Below are 18,200 nucleotides of genomic sequence, written 5' to 3'. Positions count from 1 at the left end.
AACAGGACCAAAGGTACTATGCAGATGAAGCTACCACTTAACACCTAGTAGGATGGCTAGACATTTTCTAAAAGGAAAATGCATTGATGAGAATGTGAACAAAACCTGGGACATGCATTGTTGGTGGGAATGAAAGTGATGCAGCCACTTTGGAAAAGTTTGGCAAATTCGCCAAGTTAAAGAATTACCGTATGGCCCAGGAATTCCACTTCAAGGTAACACCCATGATAACTGAAAACAGAGACTCAGATACTTGTATGCCAAAGTTCATTACTTTTGGAAAATCCTCAGCCATTGCCTGTTCAACTAAATCTTCTACTTGCTCTCTTTTCTCCTTAATTCTAGTTTCTCTCTTTTCCCTTTCCTTCCTCTGCAAAGGGTCTTCACCTTGGGATTACTATCTTTCTACTAGAGCTGATAATTCTGAGGCTCAGAGAAATGAGGTCCTTTGTTGTTACTTTATCTCATTATGCCTTCCGGAAATACTTTCATGCAAAAAGAAAAAAAGAAAAAAGTCTGGAGATAATGTTCGGAAATGCCAATCTGAGGGCCACTGCTGCTAAGGTGGAATGGCCTAAAACACCCGGAGTAAGAGAGCAACAGAAGTCTAGGTTTAGGGATTCCTATTACTGTCACTTTAACCCCTGGTTTAGCAAAACTACTGCAACTCCTAAAAACTGAAAATAGTTTTGGGGATTACTTCAGCAATAGTAAAGTAAAGAGGAGCTGGAAAGTAAACTACATAACCATTCTGGAAGGAAAGAAATTCAAAGGAAGAAAATCAGGCCTCTAACCTCCTCTCCCCAGTAAGCAGATGAGAGTTACATACCTGAAGCCTTCAGAGAGGGAAAGCAAAGTTAATCTGAGCATGTAATTTCTGTTACCTTGCAAGAAGCTAATTTCCTATATTCTTTATATAAAATAAGCATGTTTCCTTACAGTGTTCTTAAGAAAGCTATTAACACATTAAAAAAACAAGCATCTTATGAATTAGCTATATAATTTAGTATGCTGATTTCTTGTCTGAAGAATTCTATTGTTAATTTTTCTTTAACCTTGTTATTTAACACAAAAGAAAGGAAAACAAACAAACAAAAAAGCCTTTTGGAAAATGCATGAAGGCTTTTTTTCTGGTTTGATTCATACCTTCAACTGAACTGGAAACTTTCTACAGTCTTCCTGTGCACCGACAGCAGTGAACAACGATGAGGCAGATTCTGTGTTCGTATGGCTCTGAGGTTTGAAGTCTGAGACGTCAGAATCGGGAACCTTTAAATTAGGTGGTGTCTGTTGTCTCTGGTGTAGCAATTGATTACCCACTGGATGAGAGTGGTCCCTGGACTGCAGTGAAGACCCAGGAGGCACCGTGCTTGGGTTAACCACAGTCCTGGATTCCTGTTTATCCTTTACATCCTTTTCCTCCTCGCTTGAATCATCCAGTAAAATAATTCTGGATAATTTATTTTTTGAACGTGCACAGTTTTGTCTCATCTTCATTTGTTTTAGCTTTACTGCACGTCGGGTTTTATATTTTTTACTCTCATTTGTATCGCAGTCTTCAGTTATTAGGTTAAAATCAACACAAACTTCTTCACTTGACTGGCTTTCGCAAGACTCCTCTTCATCAACACAAAAACTGTCTTCTAAATAGGTTTCATCTTGCTCAGGAATCTACAATAAAAACACAAATAAGAGTATAATAAACTTCATAAAACCAGCATGTTTTTAACATATTCTTTTAAGTTCGTGATATCTCTCTGAATATTTATTTCATTTACTTTATTAATTCAGTCACTTGCTCAACTGACTCTTTATTGAGCATATTCTTTCTTTCCTTCCATTTTTATTGGGATATAATTGGCATACAACACTGTATAAGTTTAAGGTGTAGAGCATAATGATTTGACTCACTACATCATGAAATAAATTTAGTGAACAGCCCTCACCTATAGAGAAACAAAATTAAAGAAATAGAAAAACATACTTTTTCCTTGTGGTGAGAACTCTCAGGATTTACTCTCTTAACAATTTTCATATTTAACATACAGCAGTATTAATTATATTTATCATGTACATTACATCCCAAGGTCTGTGCCTGCATGAATGCTCAGTCATGTCTGACTCTTTGTGACCCTGTGGACTGTAGCCTGCCAGGCTTCTCTGTCCATGGCACTTCCCAGGCAAGAATACTGGAGTGGGTTGCCGTTTTCTCCTCCAGGGGATCTTCCCAACCCAGGGATCGAACCTGCGTTTCTTGTGTCTCCTGCACTGAGCAGGATTCTTTACTAACCGAGACACCTGTGAAGCCCATAACAAGTAACTATTTATCTTATAACTGAAGTCTGCACTTTTCGCCTGCCTTCATCCAATTCCCCTTTCCCCCATACCATCCCCTGCCCCCGCCTCTGATAACCATAAACCTGATCCCCTTTTCTATGAGTTAGTTTTTGAAATATAATTAACCTACAACATGATGTTAGTTCTGTTATATAACATACATTTCAAATGATCACCAGGATAAGTCTAGTTACAATCTGTCACTGTACAAAGATATTACATAATTATTGACTGTACTCCCCACACTGTACATTTCATAGGTATGACATTTATTTTGCAACTGGAAATTTGTATCCCTTAATCTCCCTCACCTATTTCTCTCCTTCCCACCCATTCCTCTCTGGCAACCACCTAATTGTTCTTTGTGTCTATGATTTCCTTATTATGCTGGTTCATTTGTTTTATTTTTCAGATTCTACATATAAGTGAAATCATACAATATTTTTCTTTCTCTGACTTCTTTCACTTGGCATAATGCCCTCTAGGTCCATCCATGTGGTCACAAAAGGCAAAATTTCATTCTTCTCTATGGCTGAGTAAACTTCCAGTTTTTATATATACCACATCTTCTTTCTGAGTATATTCTTTAATGGAAGAAAATGGGAAGTTTGGGAATTAAAAAAAAATAATGATTTACCCTCTAGAAATTTATAGTCTAGTGCAAGTAGCCAGAAAAATGAACAGTAATTCATAAAATGCTGTGATAAGTAATTCATAAAACACTATATAATAAATGCAATGAAAGTAGAGATAAGAATGATCATAAAAAAAATGCCCATATTTCTGAGCTGAATATGGCAATTTATAAACAAATAAGACTAATACAAAATTGATTCCATAAATGAAAAATAAAACTATAATTTTCTGATATGCCATTTTACTGGGAAAAATTAATTTCTAAGAGAAATATAACAACAGAAGAGTTAAAACTTTAGTAGATGATAAAGTTCTATTCACTTCCTTTAAATACTCTAATTGGAAAACAAATTCAGAGTATATTCTAATTAGCTCAAGTTAACAAAAGGAAAATGTGATCAAATTATGACTGAACGGGATTTTGAGAATTCACGTAGTCCATCTTCCTTACTCAGGGCAGAAACTACTGCAAATAGTTCTGATGGAGTTTTAGAAACAAAATGAAGGCTTCATTAACAGGAATATATTCCAACATCACCACCAGGAAATCCTCCACTGTATGTCTACAGTTCATACCTGGGAGAAAATGTTTATGTTATGTTTCTTATGGGCCATTTTGTATCGATTGCTCATCAGTGGACTTCGCACAGATTTCATGTAAACAGCTCTCATTTCAGAATCTGTATAAAGATAAAAAAATTTTCAAATACCAAAATTATTTAGATGAAAAGTAAATAAGTATTTGACCTATTCCAGATTCACGATTCCCTGGTGGCTCGTTGGTAAAGAAGCCACCTGCCAATGCGGGGAGGCTTGGTTTCTACCCCTGGGTCAGGCAGAGCCCACAGAGGAGGAAATGGCAACCCACTCCAGTATCCTTGCCTGGGAAATCCCATGGACAGAGGAGCCTGGCAGGCTGCAGTCCAAGGGGTTGGAGAGAGTTGGACATGACTTAGTGACTAAAAAATAATATAGTATGTAACCTTTTCAATCTGGCTTTTTTCACAAAGCACACTTCATGTGAGAATCATATACCGATTATTTCTTAAAGTTATATAGTAAAGAGTACCTAAGAAATGAGGCATGAAAAAAAAAACAATGTGGATTTTGAGATTTTCTTAAAAAACAAAAAACAAACAAAAAAAACAACTCTAAAATCCTACATATTTCAAACATACTGTGAAAAAAAAAGTACTGTGTTTAAATGGAGTTTCAGATCTCCCTGTTCTTCATCACAACTGAACTAACTTCAACCTTCCCAACAGCAGCAACTGAAGTCCTTCCTGGTGCTCAAGCCCACTGACTCCCTCTTTGTCTCTCTGCTGCTGCTGCTAAGTTGCTTCAGTCGTGTCCAACTCTGTGTGACTCGACCCCATAGATGGCAGCCCACCAGGCTCCCCCGTTCCTGGGATTCTCCAGGCAAGAACACTGGAGTGGGTTGCCATTTCTTCTCCAATGCATGAAAGTGAAAAGTGAAAGTGAAGTGGCTCACTCTTAGCGACCCCATGGACTGCAGCCTGCCAGGCTCCTCCGTCCATGGGATTTTCCAGGCAAGAGTCCTGGAGTGGGGTGCCATTGCTTTTTGTCTCTCTAATCCATCAGAAAATCCCGTCAGCTGTACACAGTCAGAACCCAGTCTTTCTCCCCTCTCACTGCCACCATGATTCCTTGATTAGATTATGCCATGGCCTCTTATATGGTCCTTTCTTCCACCTTTGTTCCCAGACAGGCCATTCTCAACACAGAAGCTGGAGCGAAACAAAATAACTTGAGTTGGCTGCTCATTCATTACCCCTCTGATTTCACTTCCTACTACCCCCCTTCTTCCCTTTCAGTTCTAGTCATAATGATGTTCCCTTGAACACGCCAGGCACACTCCTGCTTCAGGGCCTTTACACTGGTCATCTTTGCATCAACATTCTCCCACCAGATTCTGCTATAAACCTGGGAAAGAAGCCTTATGCTGCAAATCATATCTGTATCAGCAACACACTACTGAGACCTTTGTATTTAAAGCCTTCTTTAAAGTTGTGGGCCTTGGGAAACTTTGCCATCTTAAGTCATGTGAGACCCTGCAGGAGCAGAAGAATGGCAAGATTTGTGAAAGGTAAGAATCCAGAAGAGCCCACTACAATCTTTCCCATTTCCATTGCAGCCAATCTGAACCATCTATAGAAGACCTGCTCAAGCACTATTTGGGGAGACTGTTTTCTAAAAGTAGTCTCCTGTACTTGACGAATTTAATAAATTTAGCTTTGTGTCTCAGCTAGTTTTAACAGACTACATGGTTGAATTCCCATCTCCTAGAGTTTGGACAAATGTCACCTCAGTGAGGTAAACCACTAATTACCTTACTCAAATTTACAGTTTAATACTCCAACCCCTGACACTCCAAATCTTCATCTTACTCAATTTGTTTTTGTTTTTCTATAAATTTGTCTTACACTAAATAATTTAGTTATTGTGTATATTGTTTCTCTTCTCCCATTCTAATGTATGTTTCATAAGCACAGGGGGCTTTGTCCATTTTGTTCACAGATACAGCTTTCTCAAGAACCTTACAGAGTGCTAAGTACATACCAGGCATTAAATACTTGTTTAAATGAACAACTGACAGCCAGCCAGGTCTCTAGAGACTGTTTTTTAAAAGTAGTAGTTTTTAAAATTAGTAGAAGCCTATAAACAAGCAACTCTCACATAAAGAAAATATTACAGAATTTGAATGAAAATATCCAAGTATTTTACACGTCAAATTGAATTCCCTTTAAAGTCAAGGTTCTTTGGAAAATTACTACAATATTTAAGTATAACCATAGTAAAAGCATTGAAAATGAAAAGAAAAAGAAGTATTATTGTATGATTTACCATTTATAGCCTGTGACAGTTGAGTCTCATCATTTAAAAAGTCAAGGAGTGAGGAGTCTTGTTCACCTTCTGACTCATCATTCTCATCTGATGAAACATATTCTGCATCTTCTTGGGAAAGTTCTGCTTCTTCATCTAAAAACTTCCTAGCTACGAGCTAAGATAAATGAGAAAACAGGGAAGTGCCTTTAAGAAAATCATTTAATGTTCTCAAATAACTGAAAACAGTTTTGGAAAATGGATTTCTTGCCAGTGCTTTTAAGATACAAAATAATAAAAATAGAAAACTGTGAGTAGAAATGATAAAGTAGCATATCTATTTAAAATGTCTTCTTTTAATTGTTATAAATAAAATAAACTACAGGTCAGCATGTCTGCTTGCTGAATGTTTTTTTAATAAAGTCTCTTGAGTCTTTCAGCTAAATCATTTTTGCCAGGAAAAATATAGTACCACAAAAAGACTGATCAGAAAAAAAAAAGTGCTAAGAATTCTTTTCCAAAAATTTGAATATTGGATATAGATAAGAAAAACAATATAAATATTATAAAAGCAAACACTTTAAAATTCAGATTTCTGTCTCTATATTTTCTTCGATTTGAATGTTACATCTTCATTACACTTCAAAATAACACAACACTGCAAGATAGTTTCAAAACACAAAGAGAAACTAAGAAACCACACTTTGAGTTTTTAATTTTAGTAAAAAAAGTAAAGTTAAAATAATTTTTAAGTTTTGGTTTTTTCCTATAAAGAAATTATAGAGAAATCTACTTCTATGTAAAATCTACTCGTCTTTACTAATTAAAAATATATAGTATATTTATATAAAAATAAGAAACTGAAAAAAGTTTACCTTGAGGTGGTTCTGTCTCTTTCGGACTTTGATGCTTCTTTTGGCATTCCTCTTGTGATCCGTGAAGTCTTCTGACTGTGGATCTCGTTTGTGAAAATTGTCACTCTCATCACTAGATGACAAATCTAACTATAATTCAATAAAATTCTTACATAAGAAAATATAATTTAAGTGTTGTATCTTAATGAGTTTCTGAAGGGTTGTTGCTTCTACTGTCATTTTTTCCCCTTTTAAATAGTTGACCAAACATTTTCTTGTTAGAAAAATAAAATGCTCTTACAACTCAGAGCCATGCACAAATACATAATATTTAAAACTTTAAAAGTTAGATAATTCTAAGTAATAAAATAATAAGTTAGGTAATATAAGTAATACTAATACAGTATTCATTCAGTTTTGTATGAAATTGAATGTATCTGATGAATGTTTATGTTTTTAGTTTAACTGTTTCCTTTAAAAGATCCTGAAGGGCTTCACAAAAAATAATTGTCTATAAATATAGCTATCAGAATCAACTCAAACATATACAAGTCCTTTCAAACTAAGAAAAAATATAACAACAAATATTTTGACTATGAAGCCTACCACAGTGTCTCTTACAGAATAATATAAAACCAATCCAAATAATCAAAAGAAATTTATGAAAATAACTTCAAGTAACAGGGATTATTTTAGGTTAAGGTGGATTGAGCATCAGCATTATCAATATTTTAATTCACTTCTAGTAAGTCAATCAGACATTTTAGATAAAGTAGCAAGTTAGAACAATTTTTTTAAATGGAGTTTTATATGAGTATACAAAGTTAATGAGAGCTGATTGCATTTTTAATTAATCTTGCACAAATTATACTAGTTAGCATTAGAGAATTAAAACACACAAGATTTCCTAGTCTCAAAATTTAGCTATCAGCTATAAACTGATGACAAATGAATACTAAAGCCTTAAAATGTGCCTGCTGACCAATTTTCACATTTTCATAGTTGTCAGTGCCTGCCAGACATTGTCACTTTACTGTCCCACATGGACTTCAAACTCGAACATGTTCAACACTGAACTCACCACTCTTTCTTGTTTCCTCTAAAAACATGACGTATCTGCCACCTAAGCCCAAGCCAAAACCAAACAGTCATTGTGGACTCCTCCTTCCCCTTCTTTCAAACTCATTCAGTAAACAAAAGAACGAATAAGGCCTTCCAAAAGTTTACCCAGATTTTTCTCCAGCTTTACTTTCTGGTACTTTCTGTCTTTACAATCCACAACAAGAGATGCTGTTTCCCTGCTCTGTATCCTTCTTTAAGCTGCTGGGAATGCCTTCCCTTCTCCCTTCTTTTCCCCTAAAATATGATGCTTTAAGATTTTATATAAGGTGTTATTTTCAAGAAGCTTGCCAGAACTCCCCAAGGTCTAGGTTAAGTTTTATCTTCTCTTATCACTTAAAAAATTATATGGAAACTATCCATTTACTTATCTATCCTTCCTATTAGATTACGCACTTAAAACAGTACCAGGAAATACTCTTTATACTATACCCAGCATCTTGCACAGTAGATACAGGGTAGGTATTTAATCAACGTTTCCCGAATTGCTGGAGTGTATTGACAAAAATAGGAATAGTTTTTTGAAGGAGTTTAAAATTAAAACAGAAATTCCAGTCACTGAGGATTTACTATCTTTTTCTGTTAAACATATACCTATAAGATTAAATATACCTATGCTCAACTATTCACATATTTCTCTTGTAATATTTATCTCAAAAAGATCTGAATTACTATTTATTATTTGTTATTTACTTACTCTGTTTGGAGGAACCCTGTGCTTTTTGACAACCTGAAGTGGAGAATCAACTTCGCTATTCTTCTGATTCTAGATAAAGCAGACAAAGTAAAAAGTTAAAAAAAAAAGTTTTAAGGGAAACAAGAAACTTTGTATGATCTTGCTACTGTGATTACTGACCAACTCACCTCTGGGGACTCCAAAACATTTCCTTTTGTTTTTTTACTTTTTCTTCGGAAAATCTCATCATCTTCACTTTCATGGGTTGATAATTGTTCATCTATAATTTATTTAAAGATAATGAATCTGGTCAACAGATTTAAGTTTATCCAACCGCAAGTATCTAATTTATTGATGGGTACAGTAAAAATTGTTCCTGGCAATCTCAACATTTATTCAGTCTCAAAGATAGTTTTTCTTGCATCTCTCACTCTGGAGGAAGCCAGATGCTATATGGTAAGAACAGAGGAAGTAATCCTATGGAGAGGAAAACATGGCAGGAAATGGAGGCCTCTTATTCAACAGCAATGTGACCCGCCAAGCTGATTCAAGCCTTCAGATAACTGCAGCCCTGGCCAAGGCTTTGAATACAAACTCATAAAATATCTGGAGTCAGAACTCCCGGCAAAGCCATTCTCGAATTCCTAGTCTATAGAAATGGTGAAATCATACATGCTGTTTTAAGCCATTAAGTTTGCAGTAAATTTGTTATGCAGCCAGAGATAAATAATACAGATTTTGGTGCATGGAAATAGGTAATTAATTACCAAAAACCTAAATGGTAGATATAGCTTTAGAACTAATGAATGGGCAGAAGCTAAAAGAACTTTTTTTGTTGTTGTTAAAAGAATTTTTGAGGAGAGTTTTTGTGAAAGCTCGAAGAGCCTCAAAGGAATTATTTATAGAAGATTAATGGCCATTGAGGAGGTCATGGGTGACAGCTTACAGAGGTAAGAAAATCCTTATTAGAAATTAGAGGAAAGAGAAATCTTACTATAGTGCCAGAAAGTTTAACAACATTGCAGTAACAAAGAAAGTAGAAAATGTACCTCATGAAGGAGGTACCAGACCAGCTTACCTGTCTCCTGAGACACCTGTCAAGAAGCAACAGTTAGAACCAGACAGGAAACAACTGACTGTTTCAAAATTGAGGAAGGAGTAGGACAAGATTGTACACTGTCACCTTGTTTATTTAACATATGCAGAGTACATCATGAGAAATGCTGGGCTGGAAGAAGCACAAGCTGGGAGAAAATATCAACCATCTCAGATATGCAGATGACACCACACTAATGGCGGAAAGCAAAGAGGAACTAAAGAGCCTCTTGATGAGAGTTAAAGAGAAGAGTGAAAGAACTGGCTTACATCTCAACATTCAGAAAACTAAGATCATGGCAACTAGTCCCATCACTTCATGGGAAATAGATGGGGAAACAGTGGAAACAGTGTCAGACTTTATTTTTCTGGGCTCCAAAATCACTGCAGATGGTGACTGCAGCCATGAAATTAAAAGACGCTTACTCCTTGGAAGGAAAGTTATGACCAACCTAGATAGCATATTGAAAAGCAGAGACATTACTTTGCCAACAGAGGTCCGTCTAGTCAAGGCTATGGTTTTTCCTGGGGTCATATATGGATGTGAGAGTTGGACTGTGAAGAAATCTGAGCGCAGAAGAATTGATGCTTTTGAACTCTGGTGTTGGAGAAGACTCTTGAGAGTGCCTTGGACTGCAAGGAGATCCAACCAGTCCATCCTAAAGGAGATCAGTCCTGGGATTTCTTTGGAAGGACTGATGCTAAAGCTGAAACTCCAGTACTTTGGCCACCTCATGCGAAGAGTTGACTCTTTGGAAAAGACTCTGATGCTGGGAGGGATTGGGGGCAAGAGGAGAAGGGGATGACAGAGGATGAGATGGCTGGATGGCATCACTGACTCGATGGACGTGAGTCTGAGTGAACTCCGGGAGTTGGTGATGGATAGGGAGGCCTGGCATTCTGTGATTCATGGGGTTGCAAAGAGTCGGACACGACTAAGTGACTGAACTGAACTGAACTGTTCCTTGGAAGGAAAGTTATTACAAACCTAGACAGCATATTAAAAAGCAGAGACATTACTTTGCCAACAAAGATACATCTAGTTAAAGCTATAATTTTTCCAGTAGTCATGTACAGATGTGAGAGTTGGAGCATAAAGAAGGCCGAGAGCCGAAGAATTGGTACTTTTGAACTGTGGTGCTGGAGAAGACTCTTGAGAGTCCCTTGGACTGTAGGGATATCAAACCAGTCAGTCCTAAGGGAAATCAACCCTGAAGTCATTGGAAGGACTGATGCTGAAGGTGAAGCTCCAATACTTTGGCCACCTGATGCAGAGTCAATTCCTTGGGAAAGACCCTGATGCTGGGAAAGATTGAAGGCAAAAGGGAAGGGGATGGCAGAGGATGAGATGATTAGATAGCATCACTGATGCAATGGACATGAAATTGAGCAAACTCTGGAAGACAGTGAAGGACAGAGGAGTCTACAGTCTATGGGGGTTCAAAGAGTCGGACATAACTGAGCAACTCAACAACAAAAATGAAGGAGGTGCTCTAAGCAAGAAGATTCCCAGACGTGTTTAAGTATCACCTGGAAAATCCTGTGGACGGAGGAGCCTGGTAGGCTGCAGTCCTTAGGGTCGCTAAGAGTTAGACACGACTGAGCAGCTTCACTTTCCCTTTTCACTTTCATGCATTGGAGAAGGAAGTGGCAACCCACTCCAGTGTTCTTGCCTGGAGAATCCCAGGGACGGCGGAGCCTGGTGGGCTGCTGTCTGTGGGGTCGCACAGAGTCGGACATGACTGAAGCGACTTAGCAGCAGCAGCATGCTTCTTGTTTAAATGTGAAAGGAGAGAGAGGAATTAAAGAAAGTATATTAAACAGGAAACAGGGGAACTTTCCTGGTGGTCCAGTAGCTAAAACTCCACGCTTCCAATGTAGGGGCTCAGGTTCGATCCCTGGAACTAGATCCCACGTGCCACAACTAAGAGCTTGCATGCCAGCAGTTAAAGATCCCACGGGTCCCAACTAAGACCTGGCACAGCAAATCAATCAGTCAATCAGAACATGAAACAGTTGAGACTTGCTGGTTTTGAAAATTACCAGCTTCTCCAGATAGCAAACAATGTTAAATTAAGAAATCTTCCAGGCAAAGACCTAATCTAGAAGACTTCCAGGAAACTACAGTCCAGATGATGCTGAGGGTGTAACTGTAAATGCTTTAAGACCTCAGAAAGATCAAAGGTGGTGCCTCAGAGTACCATTCAGTCGGATGGTACTCTAAACATTTTAAAGATGTCTCTTACATTCCCTCTCAAACAACAGATCTTCTAAGAAGATTAAGGAACTATCTTTACACAACTCAGCAGAAGCCAAAGTTAGAGAAGAACTTACCTCCGAAAGATCTGTGGACATGGCTAGTATCTAACAGAATGAACCTCAAATAAGATTCACAAGAGATCCACAAATATTTATGAAAATTAGATGAGGAAAAAACCCACAGCCAGCTACAACTTAAAAGGGGCAGAGGCAGTACAAAATGAAGAGGCCTTTGGATCCCCAAATTTTTATCAGAAGAAACTGGTAAAACCTGAGAAAGCCCCACAAGTGCTACCTGTTTGGAAACTGGACTAGGCATCCAGAGGATAGAGCCAAGAACCTTGGAGAATTATGGGGGCTTTGAGTGCTAAGCAAAAAACTTTCAATCTTGGTTCTGCTAGATTTTAGAATTAGTATGGACCTGAGATTCCTGTGTGCTTCCCATCAACCGTTCTCGCTTTCAAATAAACCATTTTGGAAGCAGATTTTACATGACCAGTCAGATCTTCAGATGACTGCAACCTCAAGTGAAATCTTGACTATAATCCCATGAGAAAGTCTAAACCAGAATGACCCAGTTAAGCAACTCTGAAATTCGTAAACTACAGAAACTGTGAGATAAATGCTATCTTAAGCCACTAAATTAGGGGGAGTAATTTTTTACACAGCAGTTAAAAAACCTAATACAAACTAACACAGTATATTTCTCCTTATGCTCTGTGCTTATAAAATATCTACCTAGACAGATTATTGTGTATATATAACACGGTAAATGATCCTAAATCTTCTATTTCAATTAAGTGGAATAACAAATACTAAAAAAAAAAAATTACTAATAAATAGTTCCTTAATGGCTATGTATTCAGAATTATACTGCCCATGGTTAGTCATTAAGTACAATGCTAGAAAAAAAGTTTTAATGCAAATCTGACACAAAGACAGAAAAATTATCTCACCCATTAACAAACACTTAATATAACGGTGTTAAATATTAAAGGACCTAGGCAACATACTTAGTAAAAAAAGTGTCAGAGTATACCCAAAACTATGTAGACAAGTTAGTTTTTAAAAATTAACTGTATGTCCAGAACTTATAAGTTTTTATCTTAAAACATTAATGAATCATAAGATTTATAGAGGAAATTCTCATTTTATGCTATTAACTATTCTTTTTCCTTAGCCATAAAGAGTAAAATTCATAAATGGCCTTTTATAATAATCTGTGCATAAACTAGAGTTGAGTTCTATAACAGGATCTAAAGGATATTTAAATCATTATATTTTTGATATATAAATCACTGGTATCTAAATCATCTATTTTCTGGATTTTCTATAGAATTAGATTATACAAATCCAGAGATTCCTATAGATCTTCTATGACCTTATCTCAATTTTTTAAGTACAGTCTTATTTCTGAATTTTGTCATATAAGTCCCCTACTTTATACTACCCCCCAAAACTTTACACTTTCCTTCTTCCCCTTTGCTTTCATCATTTTACAACATCCAAATTCTCTTTTGATTATCTTCAACACGTCCAAATCATTAATATTCCCAAGGAGCCAAAATAAAAACCTACATTAGAAGTCAACATTTTCAATCTAAACCAGTTCAAAATGCTTTCATCTTCTGAACCTAAATGTCCACCATCTTATTATTCATCTGGTAGTTATTTCCATATTTTACTGATATCTTTTCAAATTTATATGTCACACAATTGTTTGTGTTTTACAATTAAGGGCTAGAGCCAAATATTACACTTGTGTTTTGCAGTGTCTAGCACAGTACCTTCCCGTGGCATGCATGCCATAAATACATGGAGAAAAAAATAAATCCTGTATCAATAAACAACAACATAAGGACTATATAGTACATTAATTATCTAATTCAATATATCATACACTGAGAAATTACATTTTATAAAAATTATAGAATCTGATCCAAAATAAATATTCTAGAAAATGTGTGCTTTATAAATTTGGAATCTTACCTTCAGTAGAATGGCAGGCTTGATGCAGATTGATTTGTTTCTTGCTTTTATACTTTCCTGTAGAAAGTCCTGAATCACCAAAAGTGGAATTCAATGTTTCTTTGAAACTGTGTAGATTTACTTTCCCCATGTTAGAACCTGACTTTTTAGCCATTTCCATTCTCTTCTCAGAAAATGAGTTCAATATATTTGATTCAGAAAGTGGTGTGCTCATAACTTTGTCTCCTACTGGCAACAAAAACTGAGAGTAACTAGGAGACATAAATTCTTTACTTTTTGTTGCGTTCATTGAAAAACATGAAAAAGCTGGAGTCTGCTTATCTTCACTTGATGGGTGAGTAGTTGTTACACTTGTAGAATTATCAACATGGGCTCCTGACATGACTGCTTGATTTGAAACACAATTTGTACTATTTATCTGCTTAATATCTAAACGCCTTCCAGGTAGATCATCTAAAATTTCATTATTTGTATCTGATGCATGGTCCACTACTTCATCCTCAGAACCTGTACTACAAAATCCTAAATCAAAAGTAACAGAAAATAAATCCTTAGAGCAGTCAAAACCATTTTCATCATTATTCAATTTCCCCTCATGTCTACCTCTCAAACCTTCATGAGATTTCCAACTATTAGTATCACAGACAATTTGATCTTGGGGTTCAGAATCATTCTCTAACAAAAGTTCATCAGAAATGAAGAACTGAGAGACTGGTGCCATTTCACTTACAGCAGTTCTGTCTGATATACCTAAAGATTCACATTTACTGTTCAAGGGAGGAGGGCTCACATCATTAAACTCCGTATTAACATCTTCAAATAATAATAAACTTTCATCCTGAGCAGTATGCAATATTGGGAGGTCACTGTTATCAACATCATGATTCTTTTCTTCAGCAAAATCCTTTGAAGGGCTGATGTTTATTTGAATTTGATTGCTGGACACTAAATGTTCATTTTTACTATCTTTATGTACTTTATCAGAGTCACAGAAGCTTGGCTCATCAGAAATCTTATCATTAGTTGTACCATAAATGCAAGTTTTTTCAGAAGGATGAGTAATAAACTTTAAATTCTGTTGAGAATTTACAGCTGAACATGCCATTAAATTGGTAGATTTATCATTCTGTAAGCACTCTGAGTAGGGTAGAAAAACCAAGTTTTCAAGTGCAGAACCCTCAGAAATTTCATTTTCCAAATCTGATAGTCCACTGAGAGGCGGAGGAGAATGTGATAAAAATCTCTCTACATTAGCTAGCACCTCTTTTGTTAATGAATGACAATGAAAAAATTGGTCATCTGTTTTCGCTATATCAAGCTCACCCTCAAATGAAAGAAATAAGCTAGCTGAAAAAGATTTCTCATCACTGAAACTGTTATAACCAGAATCAAAAAAACTTCCAGTAAATGAACCAGTAGATTTAATTGTAAACTGACAATCCGTTAGTAATCCACACGATGGATTACCTCCATTTTCACTGACAGCACATGTGGCAGTGACTTCACCTGTATCTGATACCCTTTCACCATTTCGTGGGTCTACCTGAAGAATGTGTTCAGTGGTAGGACTGTCATCAGTATCTAAAGGCTCCATGACAACATCCTTATTTTCCTTTTTAGGCTGATCCTTTTTCAGGTTTTCAGAAGCTTTTTTTTTTAAAGAAGGAATTTTAGTAGATTTGATAGGAATTTGTTTAAAAATTTCAGTACATTCTTCATCAGATTCTGTCATTGAGACTGATTTCCTGTGATTTATATTTGCAAATGAAGACTTCCTGTTATTTGTAAAGGTGCCATCGGCAAAAGAATTATATTCATTTCTCAGAGCACTAGACGCTGAGCTAACATCTTCCATTTGTAAGTAAGATTTAATTTCTGATTCATAGCTGCATTCTCCCTATAAAGAAGGAAAATGAAAGTCACAAGAAAGCAATATAAAACAAACAAAAATTCTAAGAGATGAGCTTTATTCTGTTAAAATATTTCCCAAACAATATTGCATTATTCAAATGATTTTACCTTAAAAATTATTCTAAGTCAAACAAAATTATAAACATTACTGTGAAATTATCACAAATTATCTTTTATCAGTTAATAGTTCTGTATTCCCGAGAGCCACGATAAATATTTGTAGAAAGTATAAATTTAATTAATATATAAAATATTATTATACTTTTTTCCTAACATTTAACTCAACAATGATTCTAACTTCTTAAAAAAGATATTTAAGAAATTAACATATATAAATGAGAAACACATACTTATGTGAAATTTACTCTCTTGATGAAGATAAACTAAGAACAGCTTTTAGAACATTTGAAATAATGGTACCCATATGTCTTCTAGGCTGTAAGCTAGAATATGCTATTTAAAAAAAATTTCTCAAGAACTCTTCTCGTGAATTTCCACGTCTTATATCTAAATCTAAAACTACAGTCTCCACCATCCCTGACTCATCCTTCCCTCTTGCCACAAAATGCCACTTTACTCAGGATTCCTCTACTATTCAGGAACTTAAGCAGTTAACTCTCCACTTTCTGTATAATAAAAACAATAAATATTAATGTCAGAATGTCTGTCACCCTACTAGGATATATGCTCCCTACAGAATATTTAATCTGTCTTCTTAACCAGTGTAGCCATGGGGCCTAGAACAGACCATGCCATATAGAAGGCACTAAATAAATGTGCTACTCTGATGCACAGCCTTTGCTGGCACATCCCAGTACTGAGTACATGAGAGGCCCATGACAACTATTGGTAGAAAGTACGAATTTAATTAACACATAAAACAGGATTACAAACACCGTTTTTCACTTGTAGGGATCTATAAATAATTACTTTATTTACATGTATTCATGAACAACAGCTAATAATAAAATTAGCAGCTACAATATATCAAGTAATTACTATGTGCCAGGTATTATTCTAATTGCTTTACATGTACTTAATCCCTAAAACAACCTTGTGACAAAAGAATCATTATTCCCAATTTACAGATGAAACTTAGGCACAAAGAGGTTAAGCAGATGCAAAAAGTAAGATTCTAATCTAGGCATTTTGGATTTCACACTCACAATAGGTTCACCATTCTGACTCTCTCAAAGAACAATCATCAGGAAGTTACTCAAGGAATCACTAATTCTCTAAACTACCAACAGGATAAAGGAGACATACCAAATGACCTGTATGATACGGAAATTTCAACAGATCAAACAAGAATACTAAATTTGCTTTACAAACATTTATATAAATCATTAAATAGGAATTCCCTGGAGATCTAGTGGTTAGGACTTGGTGTTCTCACTGACAGGGCGTGGGTTCAATCCCTGGTCTGGGAACGAAGATCCTACAAGTTATGCGGCACAACCCAAAAACATTTTTTTAAGCCATTCAGTTCAGTTCAGTTGCTCAGTTGTGTCTGACTCTTTGCGACCCCATGGACTGCAGCATGCCAGGCATCCCTGTCCATCACCAACTCCCAGAGTTTACTCAAACTCATGTCCATTGAGTCGGTGATGCCATCCAACCATCTCATCCTCCATACTCTCCTCCTCCTGCCCGCAATCTTTCCCAGCATCAGGGTCTTCTCAAATGAGTCAGTTCTTCCCATCAGGTGGCCAAAGGATTGGAGTTTCAGCTTCAACATCAGTCCTTAAAATGAACACTCAGGACTGATCTCCTTTAGGATGGACTGGTTGGATCTCCTTATAGTCCAAGGGACTCTCAAGAGTCTTCTCCAACACCACAGTTAAAAGCATCAATTCTTTGGCGCTCAGCTTTCTTTACAGTCCAACTCTCACATCCATACATGACTACAGGAAAACCATAGATGGACTTTTGTCAGCAAAGTAACGTCTCTGATTTTTAATACGCTGTCGAGGTTGGTCATAACTTTTCTTCCAAGGAGCAAGCGTCTTTTAATTTCATGGCTGCAGGCACCATCTGCAGTGATTTTGGAGCCCCAAATATAAAGTCTGTCACTGCTTCCACTGTTTCCCCATCTATTTGCCATGAAGTGATGGGACCAGATGCCATGATCTTAGTTTTCTGAATGTTGAGCTTTAAGCCAACTTTTTCACTCTCCTCTTTTACTTTCATCAACAGGCTCATTAGTTCTTCTTTGCTTTCTGCCTTAAGGGTGCTGTCATCTGCATATCTGAGGTTATTGATATTTCTCCCGGCAATCTTGATTCCAGCTTGTGCTTCTTCCAGCCCAGCGTTTCTCATGATGTACTCTGCATATAAGTTAAATAAGCAGGGTGACAATATACAGCCTTGACGTACTCCTTTTCCTATTTGGAACCAGTCTGTTGTTCCATGTCCAGATCTAACTGTTGCTTCCTGACCTGCATACAGATTTCTCAAGAAGCAGGTCAGGTGGTTGGTAT

General features: G+C 36.4%; 1 protein-coding gene across 7 annotated transcripts in view; it reads right to left on the bottom strand.

Annotated features, from left to right (window-relative positions):
• The window catches only part of FANCM (FA complementation group M), a 103,859-nt gene that overhangs the window by 48,045 nt on the left and 37,614 nt on the right, over positions 1-18,200 (bottom strand). For all 7 annotated transcript variants that reach the window (XR_011562683.1, XR_011562682.1, XM_070775501.1 and 4 more), the window contains 7 exons: positions 13,810-15,706; positions 8,655-8,746; positions 8,488-8,556; positions 6,693-6,821; positions 5,839-5,995; positions 3,550-3,653; positions 1,147-1,671 (listed from right to left, as the gene is read on the bottom strand). Coding sequence is in view for 5 of the 7 variants with exons in the window: in XM_070775501.1 (XP_070631602.1) it covers positions 1,147-1,671; positions 3,550-3,653; positions 5,839-5,995; positions 6,693-6,821; positions 8,488-8,556; positions 8,655-8,746; positions 13,810-15,706 (2,973 nt within the window). In the remaining 2 variants the exon portion in view is untranslated. The remainder of the gene's footprint in view (positions 1-1,146; positions 1,672-3,549; positions 3,654-5,838; positions 5,996-6,692; positions 6,822-8,487; positions 8,557-8,654; positions 8,747-13,809; positions 15,707-18,200) is intronic.

The sequence above is a fragment of the Bos indicus genome, chromosome 21 (assembly GCF_029378745.1).
Source record: "Bos indicus isolate NIAB-ARS_2022 breed Sahiwal x Tharparkar chromosome 21, NIAB-ARS_B.indTharparkar_mat_pri_1.0, whole genome shotgun sequence".
Taxonomy (NCBI): Eukaryota; Metazoa; Chordata; class Mammalia; order Artiodactyla; family Bovidae; genus Bos; species Bos indicus.
This window is presented reverse-complemented; position numbering and strand designations above follow the sequence as displayed.